The sequence below is a fragment of the Ursus americanus genome, chromosome 4, assembly GCF_024610735.1.
Source record: "Ursus americanus isolate L20-20 chromosome 4, mUrsAme1.1.p, whole genome shotgun sequence".
In the NCBI taxonomy this organism is placed as follows: domain Eukaryota; kingdom Metazoa; phylum Chordata; class Mammalia; order Carnivora; family Ursidae; genus Ursus; species Ursus americanus.
Genome location: NC_142130.1, coordinates 97,020,494 through 97,047,366, shown reverse-complemented (window position 1 = coordinate 97,047,366; position 26,873 = coordinate 97,020,494). Strand labels below are relative to the sequence as shown.

Sequence of the window (26,873 nt, the reverse complement as noted above, 5' to 3'; positions counted from 1 at the left end):
TCTTCCTCCAACCCATGAACTTTTGTCTGTTTTTAATTGGATTGCTTATTTTCGTGTTGCAAGAGTTCTTATATATTCTGCACACAACTTCTTTTTTTCCTATATGATTTAGAAATAATTTCTTGGGGTGCCTGGGTGGTTCAGTCGGTTAAGCATCTGCCTTTGGCTCAGGTCATGATCCCAGGGTCCTGGGATGGAGCCCAGCATTGGGCTCCCTGCTCAGCAGGGAGCCTGCTTCTCCCTCGGCCTCTCCCCCCGGTTCATGCTCACTTTCTCTCTCTCTCACACGCTCTCTCTCTCTCATAATAAATAAATAAAATCTTGAAAAAAAAGAAATAATTTCTTTTAGTCTATGGCTTGTCTTTTTACTTTCTTGATGGTGTCTTTTGAAGAGTAAAAGTTTTACATTTTGATGAAGTTCAATTTATTATTATTATTATTATTATTATTTTTTTTTTTTAAGATTTTATTTATTTATTTGACAGAGAGAGACAGCCAGCGAGAGAGGGAACACAGCAGGGGGAGTGGGAGAGGAAGAAGCAGGCTTCCAGCGGATGAGCCCGATGTGGGACTCGATCCCAGAATGCCCTGAGCCGAAGACAGACGCCTAACGACTGCGCTACCCAGGCGCCCCACAATTTATTATTTTTTAATGGATTATGATTTTGTTATGGTATCTAAGAAATATTTGCCTAACCCAAGGAAGGCTACAGAGATTTTTTCTAGAGAGTTTACATTTAGGTCCGTGACTCAGTCTGAGTTATTATAGTCGTTATTATTTTGCATATGAATATGTATCTACTTGTTGTAGCGTCGATTTGTTGAAGAGACTGTACTTTTTCCATCGAATTGCCTTGGCACGCGTGTTAAAATCAGTTGCTGTAAATGTTAATGTTTCGTTGATCTGTATGTCCCTCCTTAGGCTAATACCACATTGGTTTGATTTCTGTAGCTTTATAATAAGTTTTTGTTTTTTGTTTTTGAAATCAGGCAGTGTTAGTCCTCTAACATTGTTTTTCTTTTTCAAACTTTTTTCATTTCCATATGCATTTTAGAATCAGATTATCACTTTGCACAAACAAGCCTGCTGAAATTTTGACAGGGATTTGATAGACACTGAATCTGTAAGTCAGTTTGGGGAGGTTACCGTCTTACCAATATTGAGTCTTCCAGTCCATGAACATGGTATGTTTTTCCATTGATTGACATCTTCTGTACTTTTTCTGTGATGCTTTGTAGTTTTTACTATCCAGGTCTTGAATTGCTTTTCTTAAGTTTATTCCTTTTTCTTATTTTTTAAAAAAGATTTTACTTATTTATTTGACAGAGAGAGTGAGAGCACAAGCCGGGAGACAGAGGGAGAGGGAGAGGGAAAAGCAGGCTCCTCGCTGAGCAGGGAGCCTGATGTGGAGCTTGATCCAGGACCCCGGGATCATGGCCTGAGCTGAAGGCAGCTGGGTAACAGACTGAGCCACTCAGGCGCCCCCCCCTTTTTTATTTTTGGTGTTATTGTGAATGGAATTACTCTCGTTGAGTTTTTGTTGATATTATTGTATTTAATGTGCAGCCCTGTGTCAGGACGTATCTGCCTGCAGCCACAAAATGTGACTGTAGTGAAGACCGTCCTCTCTGGTCGTTCTTAGCAGTTACTGTGTGATCTTGTCAAAGAGTCATCATAACCTGACTAATTGGAATAAGATTGCTTCAAGTATGAGAAAGGCTAGAGTTCAGAAAGGACGTGCTTGATGTAGGTTCGCACATGTCCCCCTGACTTGAGTGGGTTCAGCTCCACACCCTGAAGAACAGATCTAGGAATCCAGATGATGATTAGGATGAAACCAGAGTTTGTAATCACCTGAGGCAGTGTTAGCATGTGTCATAGGTTCAGTGACCATCCTTTCTCCTTAAACGAGTGTGACTATATGTCTGAATGTGTATGAAACTCTGCATACCAAATACATCATCCCCAGGTAGATATGAATGGGCCACCCTGGATCAAGTAATGAAGTCAGCAAAGTTTGATTTGTGGTCTGTTGCTTCCTGCACTCACCTCTGTAAAATAAAACCTAAAACATCTAAAATACTTTAACTTTTTAAAAAAGATGTATTTATTTGAGAGAGAGAGCACGTGTGCATGCAGATGGGGGGAGGGGCAAAGGGAGAGGGAAGCAGACCCCCAGCTGACCACAGAGCCTGATGCGGGGCTTGATCCCACCACTGTGAGATCATGAACTGAGCTGACATCAAGAGTCGGATGCTCAACCGACTGAGCCACCAGGTTTCTATATTTCTTAAGTTTATTTCTCGTTAAGTAAGGAAATGCTCTCACCTTTGGAGGGAACTTCAGGTAACAACAATAGTGCAACCAGTGAAGGTTGGGGAGGTCAGGAAGCCCCATACTACCCAGGAGCCACCTGAAATGAGCCTTTAGGATTGTTTGTATGGTCTAAGGGAGCTTCAGGAGGACGGTTCACTGCTAAGAGCCCTGTCTGATATTTGCCAGCTCTGTTTTTCAGAAGCCCCGCTGGCCTCCGTCTTTCTGTCACACCAGCCCTCAGCTTGCTGTGCACGGCATGCCTGGAAGACCCTCCTTCCCAGCTCTCTGTGTCTCTGCCCCATCTGTCCTAGCCGGGCTTAGCTGTGTCAGCTGGTGTCCTTCCAGTGCAGTGAGCCATTTGGAGGGGGCAGGCTCTTCTACTAGAAATGGTGCTGTGTGGACTGCTGTGTTCAGTTATTACTTTGTTCAGGGGTCCCAGGCAGTGTTCTAGGTATAGCCACTTGGGACCTGAGGTGCCTTACGTTTCATTTTAGTTAAAGATGAATTCAAGTCTTTGGCGATACTTATTCACTCTAATACAAGAGTATGTTCTTTTTTGAGGTGTTATTTTTCCTCTGAAGTTTTAAAAAATATAGATTATGGCTGTCTAAGGACGAGTTTTCATTTGCCAACTGTTTTCTGTAATTCTGTGTGCATTTTTAAAAAAAATCTTTGAATGAGAAACACAATAGAGGTATTTCAAGGTTGAATGCTATTCATTTTGCTGATTTTTATTCTGTTTTGATTTTAGGAGAAACTCGCTCTTCGACAGCAGCTGAATGAAGCAAAGCAGCAACTGCTACAGCAGGCAGAATACTGCACGGAGATGGGGGCGGCGGCCTGTACCCTCCTGTGGGGCGTCTCCAGCAGCGAGGACGTCGTCAAAGCCATTCTGGGAGGAGTAAGCATGACCACTGGGCTCCCTGGCTATTGTCGATCGGTGTTGATGGAGGGTGCAGTGTGCCTGCTAAGGCACTTACAGATGAAGTCCACGTCCTAGGTTCAGTCCTCAAAGAGTGTTGGCATAGCAATGTGTAGCGTCCAGTATAAGCTGGTGCTTTAGGGGGTATGTAAAATGAATGAAATAAGACCCTTTCTCTCCCAGAATCTGTGTGGTGTTTGTGGCGGTAGTAACACTTCTGTATAGTGCTTCTGTGCAGGTTGTCCCGTGGGTAACATAGTATTTGATTTGTTGAAAGTTACATGTTATTTAACTTATGTATGTGTGTTAATAGTACACACACACTGTCACACACACACACACACTCCAGAAACTTCCCAGAGGAAGAGAGATTTGACATGGGCTTTGATGAACTCGAATAGGTGACAAGGGCAGACAATGGGGAGGGGAGAGGGGTAACATCGTCAGAGGCACGGGCTGAGAAGCCTGAAGTTAGTTTTAGGGACGGTGCATGGGTCAGTTGACATAGAGTAGAGGGTTAGTGCGGTAAAGTCATTGGGAGATAACACTGCAGAAGTAGGATGGAATGTGATTTTGGAAGACCTCAGATGCCAGGTTGCTGATTCTATCCAGTAGTTAAGACTGGATTCCTGAGAGTTTTGAGTAATAGAGTTGTGGGGCGACAGACTTCGGGAAGATTGTCCTGACCGTGAGTGAGGACAGATTGGAGCGGGGTGGGCGTGGGAATGAGACGGGAAGACTAACAGAAGGCCCTCCAGGAGGCCCAGCAGCGCCGTGCTGTGAGGAGCACGGAAGGCAGGCGTGGTGCCAGAGAGTGAGACGGGCCAGGGGGTTGTGGCTGCGTGCTAGGAGGTGGGTGTGCTTGTGAACGGGAATACAGATACGGGGGGCTGTTCGACAGGAGGCCGGCAATACGTTACTTATGACTTGGAGAAATGAAAATTGTGTGTGACTTTAGCTGGAGATTAATTGTATTTTAACTTTTATTGAGCTTTATTAAGGTGTAATTTACATGTCATAAAATTCACCCATTTGTGAGTGTATGATTTAGTGGTTTTAGCTCATTTCCAGAGTTGCGTAATCATCCCCACAACCCAGTCTCAGAACATTTATATCAGCCCATGAAGTTGCCTTGTGCCATTCGTAAATGTGTCAGCTTTGAAGCTCTCCCTTAGAACCCTCACACCCCCAGGAAGTGCTTCAAACTTCCGTGTGCTTGGAGGGACTTTGGCCAAGTAACAAAGATTTAAAGTGCCGGACGAGTCTGCTCACTCACTGCCTTCGTCTCTTGACTTGTTGAGGTTTCTGTTAAGATTTTGTTTGAAAATCTGTTCTCTGATAGTTGAAACCTGGTTTCTTGCCTGGAACCAACAGAGAACATATTTTTCTAGCATATTCCTAGTGGATTTTGGGTGAACCCATCCTGATACTTCCACCACTGTGTAAATTTTTGTTGTTCCCTCAGATAAATTTTATTTTGCTCTTTCCATCAGTCTGCAGGGTGATTTTTCTACAGAAAACAAAAACTTCCTTTTCCTATTCTTTTCCATATGGGAACTTGTAATGAAGGAGCAGACTCTTAAATACTGCTTCTGTCATTAACGTGGAGTCTTCCTTTTGTGCCCTTGTACTCTTGTAACGTTTTGTACCAGTATTTGTGCAGGGGTGTGATACTTTCCTTTCCAAACTTTCAGGATAAAGCTTTGAAGTTTTTCAACATCACTGGTCAAACAATGGAGAGTTTTGTGAAGTCACTGGATGGGGATGTCAAGGAGCTCGATTCTGATGAAAATCAGTTTGTGTTTGCTTTGGCTGGGATCGTAACAAGTAAGTCATTCTTTTGCGATGCAGTGACTGTTCGCCGTGTGTCTGGAGTGGTGATTACAGCCAGGGGTGTTTGTGCAGGAACGTCTCCCAGGAACTTTTCAATGTCCTGCGGTTCTTACCCTAGAGAACCTGATCAGCTGGGGCTGGGATAGGTACCAGGTGTGTGTGTTGTGGGCTTCCACCAGGTGACTTTGATAAGCAGCGGTCAGTAAAATGACTGATGTAGGATGAGTTTGCGTGTTCTGTTCAGTTCTGTGCATGGAAAGAAGTCAAAACAAAACTGTAAGTTTAGCTCCTTGTTATTTGGAATCGTTTTACTAACATCTAGCTACGTAGAAGCCTTAAGCGTAAGCAAAGCGCTTGCTGTTGTTCTGGTGCGATACCTAAAGAACTCCGGAAACCTAAATTGTCTCCCAAAGATTATAGTTATTCTAGGATAGAATTCTATGGCAAAACTGCTGTGAGGGGTAAAGCCAAATAACTAGGTGATTAATAAATCCCATCAGTATAGTGGGGGGTGGTAGGTACTAGTGAGTAGTACTGTTCTGAAGTCAGTGAAATAGTTAGATCTCTTGCCATGACTGTTAGTTTTGCTCTTTACATTTTTGTTCTGTTGTATTGCTCTTTCCTCCCTGCTCTGTCCTTTGCCACTCTTAGGGTAATTCTCTGCTATTAAAGAGAGATGAAATCTTATTTTTCCTCATGGCATTATCCCTCATCTACTGAAATCCTAATGAGATAGATCCTCTGTAGACATTTTCTTCAGAATCCCTTAAAAATTGGTGATACTTCTTTGAGGTGGATATTGGGACTCCGACGATGTCTGGGCCAGTCCTGATTTCATCTAGCCCTTTTCCAGGATCACATGGCACGCTTCCGACATCGTACCTTCAGATGGAGGGGGCTTACATTGCTCCACTTTTTAAATTATTTTAAGGCCTTTTTTTAAACAGAAGGCATTTGCAGACCTGGTGATTGGATTCTCTGCTGTTTGCTGGGGAACCCAAAGCCCTGTGATGAATGTGATTTGTCCTTCTCCTAAGTTGTGAGTCTGAGTTGCTTGAATTGCTGGCTGGTCTGTAGGGGTGAGGTGGTTGGCCAGCAGGCAAAGCAGCCTGTTGCCGACATATCAGCTCAATTTGGCCTTGTTTCTTTCTACTTGGAGTGGCTCGCATGAGAACTCACAAAGAATCGGAAAGTATGCACTTAAATTTCCACTTCTGCGATGTGAGTCTTACTGGGAAGATTACTTACTGTGGTGGTACTTTATTAAAGTGCTGCTTCACAGAGGCCATCGTGGGGGCTTACGCATCTCCAACACCGAGACTCTGTCCTATGGGGAGTGGGCGGTACAGTACAGACTTTGGGTTAGCCGTCAGATAGATCCTTTGCCTTCTAAAACAAGGATTCTTTTAAAAAAATTTACATAAGTTGGTACTTTGATAGGGATTGCATTAAATGTGTAGATTGCTTTGGGGAGTATAGACATGTTAACAGTATTTGTTCTTCCTCCATGAGCATGGACTGCCTTTCCTGTGGTTCTTTCATTTCTTTCATCAGTGTTTTATGGTTTTCACAGTACAAGTCTTTCACCTCTTTGGTTAGGTTTAGTCCTAGGTATCTTACTGTTTTTGGTGAAATTGTAAATGGGATTGATTCCTTAATTTCTCTTTCTGCTTCATTATTGGTGTGTAGAAATGCAACAGATTTCTGTACATTGATTTTGTATCCTGTGACTTTACTGAATTTATCAGTTCTAGCAGTTTTTTGGGTGGAGTCTTTCAAGTGTTTTATATAGAGTATCACAGCATTTTTCGTAGAGCTAGGACAAATAATCCTGAAATTTGTATGGAGCCACAAAAGACCCTGAATAGCCAAAGCAACCTTGAAAAAAACAAAAAACAAAAAGCCGGAGGCATCACAGTTCTGACTTCAAGTTATATTTCAAAGCGGTAGTCATTAAGACAGTATGGTATTGGCACAAAAATAGACACATAGATCAATAGAACAGAATAGAAAACCCATAAATGAACCCAAAACTGTATGGTCAGTTAATCTTCAACAGAGCAGGAAAGAATATCCACTGGAAAAAAACCCCATCCCTTCAAGAAATGGTGTTGGGAAAACTGGACAGCCACATGCAAAAGAATGAAACTGGGGGCGCCTGGGTGGCACAGCAGTTAAGCGTCTGCCTTCGGCTCAGGGCGTGATCCCTGCGATCTGGGATCGAGCCCCACATCAGGCTCTTCTGCTATGAGCCTGCTTCTTCCTCTCCCACTCCCCCTGCTTGTGTTCCCTCTCTCGCTGGCTGTCTCTATCTCTGCTGAATAAATAAATAAAATCTTTAAAAAAAAAAAAGAATGAAACTGGACAACTTTCTTACACCATACACAAAAATAAATTCACAATGGATGGAAGACCTAAATGTGAGACCTGAAACCATCAAAATCCTAGAGGAGAACACAGGCAGCAACCTCTTTGACATTGGCCAAAGCAACTTCTTTCTAGGTATGTCTCCTGAGGCAAGGGAAACAAAAGCAAAAAATAAACTGTTGGGACTTCATCAAAATAAAAAGCTTTCGCACAGCAAAGGAAACAACCAACAAAACTAAAAGGCAACCTACGGAATAGGAGAAGATATTTGCAAGTGACATATCTGATAAAGGGTTAGTATCCCAAATATATAAAGAACTGATCAAACTCAATGCCCAAAAAACAATTAATCTAATTTAAAAAATGGGCAGAAGACATGAACAGATATTTCTCCAAAGAAGACATCCAGACAGCGAACTGACACATGAAAAGATGGTCAACATCACTCAGCATCAGGGAAATGCAGATCCAGACCACGATGAGATCCCACCTCACACCTGTCAGAATGGCTAAAATGAACAACACCGGAAACAACAGATGTTGGTGAGGATGTGGAGAAAGGGGAGCCCTCGTGCACTGCTGGTGGGAATGCAAACTGGTGCAGCCACTCTGGAAAACGGTATGGAGCTTCCTCAAAACATTAAAAACAGAGCTGCCTTACAACCCAGCAATTGCACTACTAGGTATTTACCCCCAAAATACAAAACACTAATTTGAAGGGATATATGCACAGCTAAGTTTCTTAGCAGCATTACCTACAGGAGCCAAACTACGGAAACAGCCCAAGTGTCTGTCGATGGATGAATGGGTAAAGAAGAGGTGGTGTGCGCACAATGGAATATTACCCAGCCACCAGAAGAACGACTTCTTGCCACGTGCAATGACATGGATGGAGCTACAGAGAATTAGGCGAAGTGAAATAAGTCAGAGACAAATACCGTATGATCTCACTCGTGGAATATAAGGAACAAGACAAGCAAAGGGACAAAAAAAGAGAAGCAAACTGAGAAACAGACTCCATTCTAGAGAACACACTGATGGTCACTGGAGGGGAGGTGGGTGGGAGGTTGGGGGGTCAGGAGGGCACTTGTCCCGATGAGCACCGGGTGATGGACGGAGGTGCTGGATCGCTCTACCGTACACCTGGAACTGGTGTTCCGCTGTGTGTCAACCACCTGGAACTTCAATAAAAACTAACAAACAATTAGAATTTGCATACAGTAAACAGATAGTTTTTCTACCTTATTTCTGTTTTGTGAGTTTTGGCAAATGCCTGTAGTCGTGTAGCCACCATAGGTAGGGTGTGGGACAGTTCCATTACCTCCCTCAAACCTGCCCCACCTTTCCTTTTGTAGTCACAGTCCCCTCTGTTCACAGTCGGCTCCAGATAACTGCTTATCTGGCAATTTGTGAAAACGTTTCTTTACTGGCCCTTATAGCATCCAGTGTTTATTCCAGGTAAGAAGTGCTTGCCTTACCTCTCTCCTTGGAGCACCTGCCTTCTGGTTTTTCATTAGTAGGTTGATCTCTGGAATGAGCTCTCTGATAATGTTCAAGCTAAGCTGTGATTTTGCAAATTATCTCCTTCATCCTTTTTAAAGAATGGTGGTGTAGGTCTTTTCAGGCCATTGTATCCTCAGCAAAAACTAGAAGTCAAAGGTTTGTTTAAACATTGAGATTGTTAATTTCTTATTCATCCATAGTTACTCTTCTTAGTAATAGGTTAGTATAGTGCAAGGGATCTGGATTTTTAGGCCTAGCTGGTCCATGTCCCAGTATGTAAATATTCTGGACTTTAGTTTCCTAATCTGCGAAGTGGAATAGTAGTGCCTGCTCGCATTACCTCGTACACTGTTGTGGAGACCTGTGGAGCTATGGTAGGTGGTAGCACACTGTGAACTGGGGTGCTGCTCAACATGGGGGTTGTTCTCAATCACTTTTTTTTTTTTTAAGATTTTATTTATTTGAGAGAGAGAGCACAAGCAGGGGGAGCAGTAGGCAGAAGAAGAAGCAGGCTCCCCACTGAGCAGGGACCCCAGTGTGGGGCTTGATACCAGGGCCCTGAGATCATGACCTGAGCTGAAGGCAGACGCTTAACTGGCTGAGTCACCCACACGCCCCTCAGTAACTTTTATGAGTATAAATATAGAGGGCCAGTCGTTATCACAGTCCTGTGGGACGAACTTGCTTAGCATGCAAGGACAATTTTATTGTCCTCACTACTTTCTCTATTTTTTTATTATTTGACAGTTAAATTGCACTCCTTGCCTCTTAATTTTTGGTCATTCATTCGAATAATATTATAAAATAGAGAATCAAAATGACTTTTTGATCGTTGGTAGTTTATGGGCAGAACTGGAAACAGTTTGTCTTTCACGGACATAAGAGCTCCTGAGACTTGATAGCGGAGCACCTTTGTGTCCGTGACCATCATCTCCATTCTTCTGCTTCTCCCTGTCGTCCCATGTACCTGCACTGCCGCAGGCAAGCAGCGGGGGAGACCAGCTGGGCTGGGAGCTGAGGCCCAGGGGCCGGTTCGGCTTCCGTCTCTGAGCAGCCCTGTGTTCCTGTGCCCTGATCCTCCATGTCACCTTCTGAGGGGAGTCTCACACCCCACGTGGTGACTGAGGTCTGCAAACTCTTGGCTTGAGTGGTTGTGCCTGTGGAAGAAGAAGGTGCCGGTTCTGTACTTTGGCCTACGTGTGGTCTTGCGTCAGCTAGTCTGAGTCTGCAGGGAAGAGTCCGTGGTTGGGCACTTGGGTGGTTTCCACTCTTTGGCTATTACAGGTCATGCTGCCGTGAACATTCATGTAGAAGTTTCTGTGTGAATGAGTGTTTTTTGTTCTCTTGGGCATATACCTAGGAGTGGAATTGCTGGGCCATAGGATAGCTCTGTGCTTCACTTTCTGAGAAACTGCCAGACCATTTTCCCCAGCAGCTGTGCCATTTTACTCTCTGATGGCTACTTTTTCCTGTGTCTTCAGGACAGTCCATCTTTGTGTGTGTGCGTGTGCGTGTGTGTGTGTGTGTCTTTGGTGGTGTTGGACATGGCTGAGCTCTAGGAGACATCATCAGGGACTGTCTAGATCCTCACCACTGTTGTTTGATGTCCTTAAAGGCAAGGTTGGCTCGTAGAGAGCTGATTTCCAGTTTGAGCGCTGATCGCCATCATTTCTTTTTTTTTTTAATTTTTTTTATTATATTATTGTAGTCACCATACAGTACATCCCTGGTTTTCAATGTAAAGTTCCATGATTGATTAGTTGCGTACAACACCCAGTGCACCGTGCAATACGTGCCCTCCTTACTACCCATCACCGGCCTATCCCATTCCCCACCCCCTCCCCTCTGAGGCCCTCAGTTTGTTTCTCAGAGTCCATAGTCTCTCATGCTTCATTCCCCTTTCTGATTACCCCCCCTCCCCCTTTCTTTATCCCTTTCTTCTCCTACCGATCTTCCTAGTTCTTTTGTTCCATAGATCACCATCATTTCATTCTGGTTCTGGTTCTGAATCATGTATTGAATCTGCTGTCAGGACAGTAGCCAAACAAAAGCATTTAAGACTCAGGCAACAGATACGGAGCCATGTAACTGGAAGCACTAGAAGAAGAAAGACACTCTGAAACCATGACCCAGGTGACTTCATAAGCAGCCCAGAATTGCCCCTTTTCCCTAGTGGGATAAGACCCAGCAACAAGCAGCACCAAGGCAGGCTCTGGACAGGAGTGTCCTTCCTGAATTATCTTCTGGCACGGACACTTCTTGAACTACAGAGATAACCAGGGGGCACTCTGTCATCAGACAGGTGTGATAAGGCGCTGGGGTGAGGGTGTTCCGTTGACATACTGTCTTATGAGAAGGAGGAAGGAGCACTGTTCCGTGGTTAGTTAACTGACTAGAAGATAAGTGCTGGTATTTCCAGTTAGTGTTTGTGTGTGATGCCATCAGGCTAAAAGGTGATCCTAGTTCAGGCCTGAAGACTGTTGAATTTGGCCATGTGGAAGTTGCCCTGAGACAGGTAGGCAGTGAGCCTTGCCTCCTGGGTCAAGGGACAGGCTCTGAGAGGCGGTGGGTCTTTGATGCATGCCTTGTTGTTGAGGGAACATTCCTAGAGCATCACTTTTCAACCACAGCACTAGAATTTTCTGTTGTGGGGGTCTTCCTTTGTGTTGTAGGAGGTTAGCAGCATGCCTAGACTCTACCCATCAGAGAGGCCAGTAGCAGCCCCCAAGTGTGACAATCAAAAATGTCCCCAGATATTACCGAGTATCTCCTAGGGGGAAAATCAGCTTTCTCTGCTACTTGGAGAACCACTGTCCAAGATCATGACCTTAACCTTTCATGTACATAGACAGATTTATGATAATCTGGGGTATTAGAGGTAATTGTTGAAAGATATTTTAGGATCATTGAAGGCATTTTTGTTTCTGTGTTCCATGGGCATGGTTCTGACATGTTTGATTTGGTCCAGTCACACAGACGTCTTGCGAATTCAGAAGAATTTGGTATGTATTATCTACAATAGCCAGTTAATCACAGAAATTTTCTTAATTGTCTTTTAGTGGTTGGTCTTGGATAATTTTGGATATTTTGTAATCTTTCCTTAGATAATAGCTTTCCTTCAGTTGAGAGAATATGATCTAGATAATGGACTGCTGTTTTGTGGAATTGGAGTGTTTCCTTAGATGCTCATGTCCTTCTTCATCTTGCTCAGTGAGGAAATAATTATAGTCAACCTTAAGAGTTTTCCAGATTAATGGGACATATGTGACAGTTAATGTACATGTAGGATCAGAGGGATCCCTGACAAAGACTCTGTCCAAGTATCCTTAAGATCTGGAATTAAGATCTAAGAGAGGTGGTGTGGAACTTCAGTGAATCCCTGGGGATGTAACTTTCTGGGTGAATTGTTGGTTTTTCTAGGTGAAAGCAAGTAAATTGGCCAACTTTATAGAATGGGACACTAAAGAAACCTGAGCATTAATCTGTTCCTGTAAAGAATTTGGCTTCAGGAGGGACAAACAGAGGGTGGCATATGGTTAGGCAGTACAGCAAAATGGGGTATCATTTTGTTACTTGTTCATAGATCTTGGATGAATCCATATCCTTGACCATTAGGTTTTTTAAAAACAGGTGACACTAGGTGATTGTAGGGACAGGTACAAGGAATTACTTGTCCTTTTTCTATGATGCTGGTCACAATTGGCCTTCCGAGGCTTCAGCTCAAGACGGCATTGAGAAAGTTTAGGTAAAGATTTAGCAGAATTCTTTTGCCTTTTGCTCTAGTTATTGGACTCTGTCCATAGAATATTTTCCCCATAGAGATTTTGGGACCATAGTTCATTCTTGGTTATTTCTTGAATCATACATAGTTTGGGCAAATTAACATTCTGATCAGCCATAATTTGTGTATGGGAGAATTCTCTGGGACTTCTACAAGTCATCCTTCTGTAGTCAGAATCCGGATCACCCAACTACGAGCAAAACTGAATTCTGGGGGCCACTTCCCAGTGGGACTGGGCATCCTCTCAGCTCTGAGGGGGGTTTCCATAAATAGCGTACGGAGGCAGAGTTTTCACATTAAGATTGCCCGTGGCCCTTGGCTCTCCCCCTCACCCCTGACAGCTGAATAATTGACTTGATAGGAAACTGCCACAGCAAATACAAAGAAACAAAAACCAAACAGTAAAACAAAGGTCACAATATTAATATTAGAGGAAACTTCCTTATGGTATAGTGTTAATGCTGCATATAAGAGGTTTATAGAAAACAGGTCCAAGAAGAGCAGCAGAGACTAAGTAATGTATCAAACAGAAAATTGTATCTCTATTGTTACTGTTATTTTTAGTTTATTTTTAAACAGCTTTACTGAGATATAAAAATATACTCTACAATTTGCCAATTTAAAGTATACGCTTCGATGGTTTTAGTATATTCATATGGTTGTGCCTCCGTTTACACAGTCCATTTTGAATCATTTTTATCACCCTGAGAAGAAAGGAAGAAACCCCGCTAACTTTAGCCATCACTCCCCAACACTGCCATTCCCCAAGCTCTAGGCAACCACTGATCTGCTTTCTGTCTTTGGGTTTGCCTGTTCTCGACATTTCATATGGTGGAGTCATAGCGTATGTGGTCCTTTGTGCCTGGCCTCTTTCACTTCGTGTGGTGCTCTCCAGGTCTGTCCACGGGGTTCCTTTGTATGGCAGGGTGAAATTCCAGTGTACGGCATACCATACTTATTCATTTATCAACGATGGATGTGTGGGTTGTTTCAACTTTTTTGTTATTATGAATAATGATGCTGTGAACATGTGTGTACAAGTTTTGGTGTGTACATGTGTTTTCCTTTCCTTGGATGGATAGTAGGGGTGGAATTGCTGGGCCACATGATCAAATGGTTTTAACCACTTGAGGGGCTGCGAGACCATTGTGCATAGTGGCTGCACCATTTTCCAGTCCCACCAGCAATGCCTGAGGGCTTCAGTTGCTGCAGATGTGCATCAGTATTTTTGAATCAACTCTCTGACTGGGGCCATGCTAGTGGGCATGAAGTGGGATCTGACTGTGGTCTTGACGTGCATTTCCCTGCTGGCCGATAATGTTGGGCATCTTTTCATGTACTTATTGGCCATTTGTATGTCTTCTTTGGGGAAATGTTTATTCAGCACTTTTGCCGATTTTGAAACTGAGTTACTTATCTTTTTATTATTGATTTCTGAGAGTTCTGTGTATATTCCAGATACCAGTCCCTTATCAGATACATGATTTACAAATTTTTTCTCTCATTCTGTCAGTTGCCTTATAACTTTCTTGATAGCATCCTTTGAAGTTTAGAAGTTTTAAATTTTGACGATATCTAGTATATTTTATTTTTAATTGCTTGTGTTTTTGGTGTCACATCTGAGAAACCATTGTCTAATCCACAGTCATGAAGATTTATCCCTATGTTTTCTTCTAAGACTTTTATAGTTTTAGCTGGACATTTAAACCTTTGGCCCATTTTGAGTTAATTTTTATATATGATGTCAGGGGTTTGATTTTATTTGTTTGCATGTGAATATCCAGTTCTCCCAGCACCATTTATTAAAAAGATTATTCATTTGTCCTTTCTCCATTCAATTATTTTGACACCCTTCTTGAAAATCAGTTGAGAATAAAATGAGGGCTTATTTCTGGATTCTTAATTCTACCATTGATCTATATGTCTGTCATACTAGTACCCCATTATTATTTCTATTGATGAAAATAAGACAAAATTATTACAACCTAAAGCAAAAATAACACACATAACACATTTCAACTTTTTGTATATGTGTATTTTAAGACTTTTTAAAAAAAGATTTTATTTATTTATTAGAGAGAAAGAGCATGAGAGAGAGAGAGCACAAGCAGGGTGGAGGGGTAGAGGGAGAGGGAGAAGCAGGCTCCCCCCTGAACAGGGAGCCCAACCCGGGGCTTGATCCCAGGACCCCGGGCTGATGACCTGAGCTGAAGGCAGATGATTAACCAACTGAGCCACCTAGGTGCCCCAAGATTTTTTTAAAAGTAATCTCTATACCCAACCTGGGGCTTGAACTCATGACCCCGAGATCAAGATTCGTACCTTCCTCTGACTGAGCCAGCCAGGCGTCCCTTAGCTCTTTGTATTTTTATCGGCATGTATAACTGACACCAGATTCATTTCTTAAGTTATGTTAATTACTATGGTAACTTACAGAAATATCTGTAAATAATTTTAAAGAAAAACAAACCTAGAAAACATAAGTACATTTAACAAAATTACACTAGCATTCCTTTATACTCTTGGAGTTGCCTTATTCATAAGCATCCCAGACAGACTGATGAATACTGGGGCGATGTGTGGGAATTTATGCGTATTTATTTTACTTTGTAGTTTGCTCTTTAGTTACTGATATTCAGTGAAGTACAGGGTTGGCATTTGCTATTCCAGTACTGGACACATGGTACGGGACTCTGTTTACCAGTAGATTTGTTGTGTTTTGTTGGGCGCTGTTGGCAGCTGAGATACAGTGTGTGTTTTGTTCTGTAACACGTTCTTCAGTGATACTGTAGTGATGTCCTGTTCTCTACTGCTTGTAACAAATCACCTGAAACTTCAGGTCTTTAAACGAGGACAGTCATTTCCATTGCTTATGAGCCTGCAGTTTGCTCAGGGCTTGGCATGGGTGATTCACTGCTGCTCTGCAGTGTATGGGCCTCAGCTGGGGTGGCTCAAAGAACAGCGGGGGGTTCGCGGTGGGGCTGTCTCTGCATGTCGTCTCTGCTTCTCCTTGTGCCCTCTTTCTATGGTCTCTGCATCGCGGCAGCCTCAGAATACTTAGATTTCTTTCTTAGTGACTCTGGGCTTCTAGAGAAAGTGGCGAGAGACCAAGGTAGAAGCCTTGAAAGTCAACGCGGTGTTAGTTCTGCAGCGTTCTGCTAGTTACACTTGACTCATAGGGCAGGGACAATTCAGGGTTTGCATGGTGGAGGCATGCTTTGTGGACAGGTCATCTCTGGAAACAGGCTACTGAAGGACATAGCTAGATGTAGGTTTTTCTTTGGGGTTTCCAGGAGATGGTCTTATAGTTACATGAAGGCTTTCCCCTGAAAAACTACGTTAAAATGACTTTCTAGGAGTTTATGATGCCAAAGGCTTGAAGGTTCAGTTTCCCTGTAAACGTTTCTTTACTAAAATTAGAGTGTGTCATACACTAGAAAGTAAAATTGTCAGGTTCACATTCATTGAACAAAGAAGGCAAGTTCATGTCCGTGAAGGGTCCTGTCTTCAGTAAAGTTGTAGCTATTTTGAAATTATATAGCAGATAACACTGCACCAATTTATGAGGCAAAATTTGCTGGAAAGGTAAGCAGAAGTGGGGAAAAAAAAGTCTGTTAGGTTTAAGAGACCTTAATATCCCTCTCTTGTTTCTCCTCAGTCCAGACACACAGAAATAAATAGGAAAGTCCAGGATTGGTTCTATAAAGTTCATCTGGGAGCATAGATAAAGTTTTATATTCTGCTGTCAGATTATAGTTAATCAAAGGCAGAATGAATAAGTGATAAAATCCATCCTCCATTCTTGATAATTAAGAGCAAACTGAAAATAGAAGAAAAGTTCCTTAAGCTAGTAAAGGATATCTCTGAGGATCACACGTGAGACGCCACGTTTACCTGTGAATTACTGGAAGCATTCCCATCGAAGTCAGGAGGAGGCCAGGGCTGCTGCTGCCCTGTTTCTCTTCCAGTTTGGCCTGCTCCTTTGAGTTAGGAGTTTTAGTTACTGTGAATAATGCTTTATTGTTAGACCTAGCTAAAGAAAAGTCTCACCAACACGTACATAAATACACTGGGAGCACTGATGTAACTGGACGGGTGTTTGGTAGTGTTGATAGAGCCAGTAGTAACTGCAGCCTTAGAATTCCAGTGGGAGCCAGTGGAATTACCTGGTTTGATCTCCGTGCTGGTTTTGCAGGGCCTGAGGCATGAAGAAACATGATACTTGCTGACCCACAATAGGATGTAAAATTTAGAAAAAGAGCTTTTTCAGGATTAGTGTTCATATTCTTTTTTGATCTCATGATTTCAGTTTGCTATTGTGGTTCAAAGTCATTAGGATTTCACTCCCAGGATTGAAAGTGGATTTTAGTGTCTTCGGTGCCAGATAAAGTAATACGCATCCACCTTCTGTTTGAACCCTGACAGCCATAGCTGTTTGATCCAGGATTCTGGAACACGCCGTGGTCAGGTTGCAGACATATTTAGATTCCGTGCTCTGGTGCACTACCGAGGCATCTGCTAATCACAGAGGACATGACTCAGTGTCTTGGTAGTTATTCTTTCTGGGCTGTCAGCTCTGTGGATGACACTGGTAGTACCTCGTGGGCTATTCTGTGTTTTCATTAGGTCTGTTAGGAGAAAAATAGCAAAAAATACTCTGTGTTGGGCAGGCTTTTCCAGACTCTGAAGTAACAGTGATTTTGACACTTTGTTTTATCTTCCTGTTGCAGATGTTGCTGCCATAGCATGTGGTCGAGAGTTCTTGGTTAACTCGAGTCGGGTGCTGTTGGACACCATACTGCAGCTTCTGGGAGACTTGAAGCCAGGACAGTGTACCAAACTCAAAGTGTACGGTGGATGATATTAAAAAGCTCATGGTTATGTACTTATTAGTTAGAGTTTGCTGATTGGGCTTCTTTTTCAAGTAAACACAGTTAATTAGGCAATAGTTCTAAAAAAATAGAAGAAACACATTGCCTGGAGAATTAAGGGATGCACTGTTTATTCAGTCCCGTTTTAGAAACATCATAAGAAACAAAAAGAATGCTCTCACCTAGAGCGATCAGTGTCCCAAACGCTATGTGACAGTGCCACACTGTGTTGATCACTGTAGCTTCATGGTGAGTCTTGAGTCAGGTGATGTCGGTCTTATAACTTTGTTCTTCTTCAGTCCTGTGTTGGCTGTTCTGGGCCTTTTGCCTCTCTCTATAACCTCAGAATCAGTTTGCTAATATGCACAAAATGACTTGCTGGGATTTTGACTGGGATTGCACTGCATCTACAGGTCAAGTGGGGAAGAGCTGACATCTTGACAATATTGAATTTTCCTCTCCATGAAAGTGGAATCAATCAATCTTTCTTTTCTTTTCTTTTCTTTAAGATTTATTTATTTATTTGAGAGAGAGAGAGAGAGAGACAGAGGCAGAGGGAGAGAGAAACTCCAGCAGACTCTTCATTGAGCTCAGAGCCTTATGTGGGGCTGGATCTCATGACCCTGAGATCATTACCTGAGCTGAAACCAAGAGTTGGATGCTTAACCAAAGGTGCCACGCAGGGGCCCCAGTCTATTTATCTATTTCCCTTCCCTTCCCTTTCTTTCCTTTCTCTCCTTTCTTGTATGTCTTTCTTTCTGTTTTCCATTTATTTAGTTCTTTGGTTCATCAGAGTTTTGTAGTTTTCCTCATATAGATCTTATACATATCTTGTTAGATATATACCTGAGTATTTAATTTTTAGGGGGTGCTAATATGAATGGTATTGCATTTTTAATTTCAAATTCTACTTGTACATTGGTGGTATATAGGGAAGCAGTGACTTTTGTATGGTTACCTGGTATCCTGAAACCTTGCTATAATCTTCTTAGTTCTAGGAGGTTTTTTTGTTTGATTCTTTTAGATTTTCTACATAGATGATTTTGTTGTCCGTGGACAAAGACAGTTTTATTTCTTTCTTCCCAATATACCTTTTTTAAAAAAAGATTTACTTATTTGAGAGAGAGAGAGCATGCACATGTATGTATGCAAGCAGGGGGAGCAGTACAGGGGGAGGGAGAGGGAAAGAAGCAGACTCCCAGCTGGGCTTGGAGCACCATGCAGGGCTCAATCTCATGACCCTGAGATCATGACCTGAGCTGAAACCAAGAGTTGGAGGCTTAGCCACCTGAGCCACCCAGGCACCCCAATCTGTCTATCTTTCGTCCTTTCCTGTCCTGTCCTGTCATGTCCTCTTCCGTCTTGTCCTCTCCATGGCAGGCTCCATGCCTAGCATGGAAGCCAGTGCAGGGCTCGGTTTCAAAATCTGAAATCATGACCTGAAATCATGATCTGAGCAGAAACTAGTTTATCAAGTTTGTCCAGTAAACTGTTCCTAGTTGACTGAGAGTTTTTGTCATGAATGGATGTTGGATTTTGTCAAATGCTTTTTCTGTATCTATTGATATGATTTTGTGATTTTTCTTTTTAGTCTGTTGATGTGATGGATTACATTAATTGATATTTGAATATTGAACCAGCATTGCATACCTAGGATAAATGCCACTTGGTCGTGGTGTATCTGTTTATACTTTTTTGGATTCAATTCACTAATATTTTGTTGAAGATTCTTGCATCTGTGTTCATGAAGGGTGTTGGTCTATAGTTTTCTTGTCTTTATCTGGTTTTGGTATTTGGGTAATGCTGTTCTCATAGAATGAGTTAGAAAATATTCTCTGCTTCTGTCCTCTGAAAGATATTGTAGAGCATTGGTATGATTTCTTCCTTAAATATTTGGTAAAATTCATCAGTGAACCCATCTGGACCTGATGTTTTCTGTTTTGGAAAGTTATTAATTATTGACTCAATTTCTTTAAGAGATAAAGGCCTCTACAGATCATCTGTTTCTTATTGTGTGAGTCTGGCAGTGTGTGTCTTTCACGGAACAGGTCCATTTCACCCAGGTTATCCAATTTGTGAACATTGAGTTGTTCCTAGCATTTGGTTATTGTTCTTTCAGTTTTCATGGGATCTGTAGTGACGTCCCTTTTTTCATTTCTGCTGTTATTAATATGTATCCTCTGTCAAGTTCTTTTCAAAGAAACAGCTTTTGGTTTTCTTGATTTTTCTCTACTGGTTTCTATATTCAATTTCATTGATTTCTGCTTTAATTCTTATTTATTTCTGCTGCTTATTGTGGACTTAATTTGTTCTTTTTTGTGGTTTCCTGGGGTGGAAACCTAGATGATTGATTTTAGATCTTTTTTCTTTTCTAACATGTATCCTACTATAAATTTCCCTCTGAGCACTGCTTTTGCTGCATCCCACAAATTTTGATAAGTTGTATTTTCATTTTCATTTAGTTAAAAATATTTTTAAATTTCTCTTGAGACTTCTTTGATCCATGTGTTATTTAGGAGTGTGTTGTTTCATCTCCAAGTATTTAGGGATTTTCCAGTTACCTTTCTGTTACTGGTTTCTAGTTGTATTCTACTGTGGTCTGAGGGATGTTAAAATCTTCAGCTGTAATAGTGGATTCACCTGTCTCTGCTTGTAATTCTATCACCCTTTGCCTCACATAGTCTGACACTCTTGTTGTTAGGTGCATGTATGTTAAGGATTGTTATGTCTTCTTGGAGGATTGACCCTCTTGTTATTATGTAATACCGTTCTTTTCCCTGGTAACTTCCTTTGTTCTAAAGCTGCTGTGTCTGAAATTAACGTAGCTGCTCCTACTTTCTTTCAGTTATCGTTAGCATGGTATATTTTCCTCCATCCATTTACTTTTAATCTGTATTTTTTTAGGGGCGGGAGAGGGGTAGGGGCAGAGGGAGGGAGAGAATCTTAAGCAGGCTCCATGCCCGGTGTGGGGCTCAGTCTCACAGCCCTGAGATCATGACCTGAGTCGAAACCAAGAGTCGGACGCTAAACTGACTCAGCCACCCAGGTGCCCCCCTTTTAACCTATATTTGTCTTTATATTTAAAGTGGGTTTCTCGTAGACCATATGCAGTCGAGCTGCGTCTCTGATCCACTCTGATGGTCAGTCTTTCCATAGGTGCATTTGGACCATTGATGGTCACAGTGATGACTGGTGTCATTGGGCTGATGTCGACCACACTTGTGACTCTTCTCTATTTGTTCCCTTGGTCTTGGTCCTGTTCTTGTCTTCCCCTCTTCTTCTGCTTTGCATGGTTTTAATCGAGCATTTTATATCGTTCTGTTTTCTCTCCTTTCGTAGCATAACAGCTAAACTACTTTTCACTGGTTTTTGTTGTTGCCCTACAGCTTGCAGTCCATTTACATCTAATCCACTTCCACTTTCAAATAACACCGTGTCAGCTCCCAAGTGGTAGGAGTGCCTTCTGGTCACGTGGTCACCCTGAGTCCGACCTCCCGTGCCTCGTGTCCCTGCTGCCACGTGTTTCATTACCTGCAAGTTGTGATCATTGACTGCCGTCGTGGCTGTTATTTTGAATGAACCACTGATAGATCAAGAAAGAATAAGAAAAGCACGTTTTTACTTTTCTTTCACTTATTCCCTCTTCAGGCCTCTTTCTTTTTTTTAAGTAGATTTGAGTTCTGACTTATGTTCGTTTTCTCTAAAGAGCTTTTAATATTTCTTGCAAGGCAGGTCTACTGGTAACAAATTCCAATTTTTGTTTGTCTAAGAAAGTTTTCATTTCTCCTTCATTTTTTTTTTTTTTAAAGATTTTGTTTATTTGTCAGAGAGAGAAGGAGAACAAGCAGGGGCAGCTTCAGGGAGAGGGAGAATCAGGCTCCCCACTGAGCAGGAAGCCTGAAGCAGGACCCAGCGATCATGACCTGAGCTGAAGGCAGACACTCAACTGACTGAGCCACCCAGGCGCCCTTCTCCTTTAATTTTTATTTTATTTTTATTTTTTATTTTATTTTATTGTATTGTATTTTTTAAAGATTTTATTTATTTATTTGACAGAGACAGCCAGCGAGAGAGGGAACACAGGCAGGGGGAGTGGGAGAGGAAGAAGCAGGCTCCCAGCAGAAGAGCCTGATGTGGGGCTTGATCCCAGAATGCTGGGATCACGCCCTGAGCCAAAGGCAGATGCTTAACGACTGCGCCACCCAGGCGCCCCACTTCTCCTTTAATTTTTAAAGGATAATTTCACTGGATGCAGAATTCTAAGTTGTTTTTTTTTCCCCCTCTCCACACTTGAAATATTTTGCTCTCCTCTCTCCTTGCTCGCGTGGCTTCTGAGGAGAAGCTGGTGTAATTCTTGCCTGTGGTTCTGTGTAGGTAAGGTTTTTTTTCCTTTGGCTTCGTTGAGGATTTTTTTCTTTATCTCTGATTTTCTGCAGTTTGGAAATGATGTGCCCAGGTATAGTTGATTTTTTTATTATAATAATATTTTTTTATTATATTATGTTAGTCACCATACAGTACATCCCTGGTTTTTGATGTAAAGTTCCATGATTCATTAGTTGCGTATAACACCCAGTGCACCATGAACAAAACCCTGCAAAACTGCAATGCAAAGGGAACAAAGACGAAAACCCAGAACAGAACGCCCAAGGACCATGGGACGACACGGAAGGTATAACCTCTGTGAAGTGGGAACAGCAGAGGAGAAGTGAGAGAGAAAGCAGCAGAAGACAAACTTGAAGCAATAATGACTGAGAACCCCCTTAACTATTGTCAGACACCAAACCACAGACCCAGGAGGCTCAGAGAACACCAAGGAGCGTTAAGTGCAAAAATCAACTATACCTGGTAGTAAGGAGGGCACAGCAGTTTGCCCTGTGTCCTCCCCTGTCCTTGGGATCTAAGAGGAGTTATTGACTTTTCAGTGTGTTGAGCATCTTACTTATTGTTAGGATGGAGTTGTGGTCTCCAGCTCCTGAATGTGCAGAACTGGAGACTGCAAGTCCTAGTTTTTGGGTTTTGTTTTTTTAAGATTTTATTTATTAGAGAGAGAGAGCGAGCGAGAGAGCATGCATGAGTTGGGGGGGAGGGGCAGAGGGAGGGGTAGACTCCCCACTGAGCAAGGAGCCCAATGTAGACTCCATCCCAGGACCCTGAGATCATGACCTGAGCCAAAGGCAGACGCTTCACCAACTGAGCCACCCAGGCACCCCCTGGCTTTCATTTTTAAAGTCCATAAAAAGAAGCCATTTCTCTTCCACTTCATATAAAACCTTTTCCTTCTTCAGAATTCAAGCAACCAGTGATCTCCCTGTCCACCCTTGCTTCCCCTTGTCCACTCACCGAGCACTGGGGTCATGTGTGGCTTCCTCTGTCACCATTCCCTGCTGGCTTGAATGACTTGATCATGTTCGTGGATGATTCTTTCAGTACTCTGGTATCAGGGTTGCTTGCCTTTCTCAGCTCCAGAGATAGTTGGTGTTCTGTACTGTGAATAATCCAGTCTTGTGGCCACACCCTGGCTTTTGTTCGGCCTCTGAAATGGCAGACCCCACTGCAGTACTTCGGTTCATATTCTCTCTGTTCCTTCTCCTCTGCTAATCACTCCCTTAAACCTGCTGAGAGCTCCTGTTCCTCGCTACTCCTCTTCCCCCGATCACCCCGCCACCCTCCCCAGCTTCCCCTTCTGTCTAGCTCACCAGGATCCTGTTACGGAGCATACCAGGGTTTCTTTTGCCTGTTGGCAGCCTCAGGTCCTTTGCTACCGTTTCCCGATGCTCCAGCCTTGGACCAGCCATTGGCCTTCTTCTTTCCTGAAGCCAGGGCTGCCCAGTGATGCCAGACAAGAAGGTTCCCAGTGCAGCCATGCCATTTCACCCTCTCCTGGTCCGAAGCTCCTGTAGGAGCCCTCTCTGTGTCCTCATTAGTCTCCACTTTGGTCTTCACAGTGGCTAGATCAGACTTCAGACTCTGTGACCTTGGCCACATAACTGTTCCTCAATTCTCTGTAGATGGGCTCCCAGCAGAGGCTTTCCTTCCTGCGGTCCAGGGAGAGTTGGGGGTGTGGGTGTGAGCTTACTCATTGCAGCTGCTACATTGATACCCACCCACCCTCACTTTCTTTTCTCACGTATCAGAGGAATCTGTGGCCTTCTGGGGTTCTTGGGTGAGTGGTCCTGCCATCTTGGGTTTTGATTAGCTACCCTCTGAGGTTTTGCTCAGTTAGTTGTCATTTCTTGCTTCAGCATTTTCAAACTCCCCCTCTACTGGCTCCTCCTCAGCCCTTTTCCTCCTAATTGTGCCGTGACAACCTTCATCAGGGCCCATCTGCCAGTTCTGCTCGAGTTTGGGTGGGGCCGTGGGTTTACCGTGACATAACATGACACGACATGACACATTCCCCTGAATGAAGGGTGGCTCATGGTGCCCTGTTCCTTTTGCTTCCTCTTGAAGTCCCTGTGTGCCAGTGGCCTTGTAATAGACTTGATTCTACTGTGGGACCCAGGGCCATCTCTTTGGTGGCGCACACCCACAGGGTGACAAGTGGGACATTCTTGTGACTCGGCCTCAGTGAGTTCTTTCAGCATCCTGTCCTTTTGGGCTGTATAATTTCCCACTTGCCCTGGTTTATCTGCTTGTTTTCAGACTCTCCAAATCTAGAACTTCCGATATCTGGTGGCCAGATGCACCAGCTGATGCTGGGCCTTTCGAGGTGCTTTGTGCTGGATGGGTGGACTGCTCTCTGCGGCGGTGGTGTACCTCGTGAGCCTTGGCCTCCAGGCTTCCAAGCCAGGGCTGCGCCCTCTATGGGCAGTTCTCACATTCACAACAGCCTCTCTGGTGCCTGCGTGCAGCCCGGGCCAGCCCTAGACCAGGCTCCGTCCGCCAAGGGTGGGGAATTCAGTGCCACCAGCTGGTGGCAAGCCCCTGTTCACCTCTCCACGCACTTCTAGTTCTCACCCAGCAGTCAGGGCGTGCTGTGTCAGGAGCTCCGCTGTCCCGACTGGCATCTGTTCTCACCCCCCACCTCTAGCCACAGGTCACCCAGGCATGCATGCAGCATCTGGGGTTGCATCCTGGTCTTGGGGTTGCAGAGGGCCACTGTGCGTCATGCTGGCACTGAACCTGGTGTGGTGGACCCTGAGCCTCTTCTGGTTATGTCTTATCATTCCCCACTGCTGTAACATGACACTGGTGTTGCCCTTGTCCTTGACACTCAAGAGCTGGACAAAGAAAATTTTCATTTCATGTGAGAGATCTGGATTTCAGGTTAACTACCAGCCTTTCTAAGTACCCATTATTTCTTTTGTATTTAATTTTCTCATTAATTGTTTCTTATTGCCTATCCTTCATTATGTTTTTACCAACCCTATCAGACAGACCATGAGAGGCCCTTTAGCATCTTGTTCTAGCTGCAGCTTAGGGTCAGTCCTGTTGGAGATGTCATCGAATGGGTTTGCTGGAGGCCCAGGGTTTGAGGTGGCTTCCCAGCTGGAGAGGGGACCTCAGGCAGGGTGCGCTATTGGAGGTTGCTTGGTGGGGGGGTTATCCACATTCCTGATTGAAAACCACTGGTTCTCAGCATAACACTGACCCCACATGTGGGGTTGAGATTCACATTTGGTGAAGGGAATGTGTTTACTCTGAACGAACCACACATTATTGACACGGCACATCTCATTGTTCAGGACCCAAGGAGTATATGGTGGGTATGGTCAGGGAACGCTGGAGAAGACAGCAGCTCTGCAGGCACATAGGGGTGGAAGATTATAGAAATGCGCTGGAGTTTGGATGTACTTGGCTCTGCTACTTGAAGAAGTTGTTTGTTGGTTTATGCCTCCACTTGACAACTTCCCAGTTGTCATCAGCAGGGTTTAGTAAGTGAGAAGTCCTGCACATAAAATTTCCCAGGCTCTGCAGGAAAACCAGTTCATACTTTATAACCAAACTAGCATTATTACATCTTCGAACAGATGTAGCTCTGAGTGGTTGTAACTATATTTGCAGAGCTGAGCCTCCTTGAATGATGATTCACCATCATAAGGACCAGCAGGCTGATTTTTCCCACAGAATCCCAGTTTCCAAAGAAGAGAGAACTTGTCTGGGATAGTCAGAACTCAGACTGTATCTTATTTTTTTATTATTTATTTATTTATTTATTTTAAAAGATTTTATTTATTTATTTGACAGAGAGCCAGCCAGCGAGAGAGGGAACTCAAGCAGGGGAGTGGGAGAGGAAGAAGCAGGCTCCTAGCGGAGGAGCCTGATGTGGGGCTCGATCCCGGAACACCAGGATCACGCCCTGAGCCGAAGGCAGACGCTTAACGACTGAGGCACCCAGGCGCCCCTCAGACTGTATTTTATATAGATGATTCTAGAAGCATTTCCACAAAATGTCTTTGTGGCAGTGCCTTAGAACTACCCTGAGGACACTAAGCTTGGAGAGGGGACTCTAAAAGTGCACCCCACAATGCATTCAATGAGTGCTTTCCTTTCTCTCTTCCACTCACTGTAAACTTCTGGATGGCAGCACAGACTGTGCTTCAGCTCTGTTTTCCTAAGGCCTGATACACAGAAGGTGCTCAGTAAATGATGCTAAATGAGCAAATGAGATACAGACGTTCGCTTTCTGGGTTATGGTTATTTCTCGTTTGTTGTTAAAAGTCACAGAAAGTGTTGCCATGCATTTGGGTGGCCTGAAACCTTCACATAAGGAACAGCTTAATACCAATTGAAAACATATCTCCAAACATGATTGGGTTTTCTGAGTCATTTCCAATCAAAGCTTTATTAATTCTAGGTAGTAGGAAAGTTATTATTAAGGACAGTTATATTTCTAGGATGTTGGTTAAGAGTTAAATATTTTGAAGAAAGAAGTACTTTTTGAGGACAAATCTTAGATTATGTTCAAATTCCTTAGAGTTGGCAGCATTTCCAGATATTAACAAAGATCAACCAAGCTTCTAAAATGTTTCTGCCTAACATTTGGGGTCTGGGAACTACTATATATTATTCTTTTTCACGCGGTAGAGCTTTCAACCACAAAATGTTTAACATCCAGTGAATTGGTCTAATACTAAGTTATAAATTGGTAGGTGGTGGTTTGAATATAACCTTGATTCTTCTGAAGGGTATTTTTAGGATTTCAAGCTACCTAGTTTGATCATTCTATGTACATTAAAAAAAAATATGTGTATTTGGCATTTTCATTAAGAAAAGCAAATAATCTGAAACACATAGGCAAAAGAGATAATAAGGCAGTTCACAAAGGAAACACTG

At 43.1% G+C, this 26,873-nt stretch overlaps 1 protein-coding gene across 1 annotated transcript in view; it reads left to right on the top strand.

Annotated features, from left to right (window-relative positions):
* The window catches only part of HSF2BP (heat shock transcription factor 2 binding protein), a 97,920-nt gene that overhangs the window by 21,740 nt on the left and 49,307 nt on the right, over positions 1-26,873 (top strand). Inside the window, exons 5-7 of the mRNA XM_087861836.1 lie at positions 3,069-3,218; positions 4,934-5,066; positions 17,454-17,571. Of these exons, the coding sequence (XP_087717962.1) occupies positions 3,069-3,218; positions 4,934-5,066; positions 17,454-17,571 (401 nt within the window). The remainder of the gene's footprint in view (positions 1-3,068; positions 3,219-4,933; positions 5,067-17,453; positions 17,572-26,873) is intronic.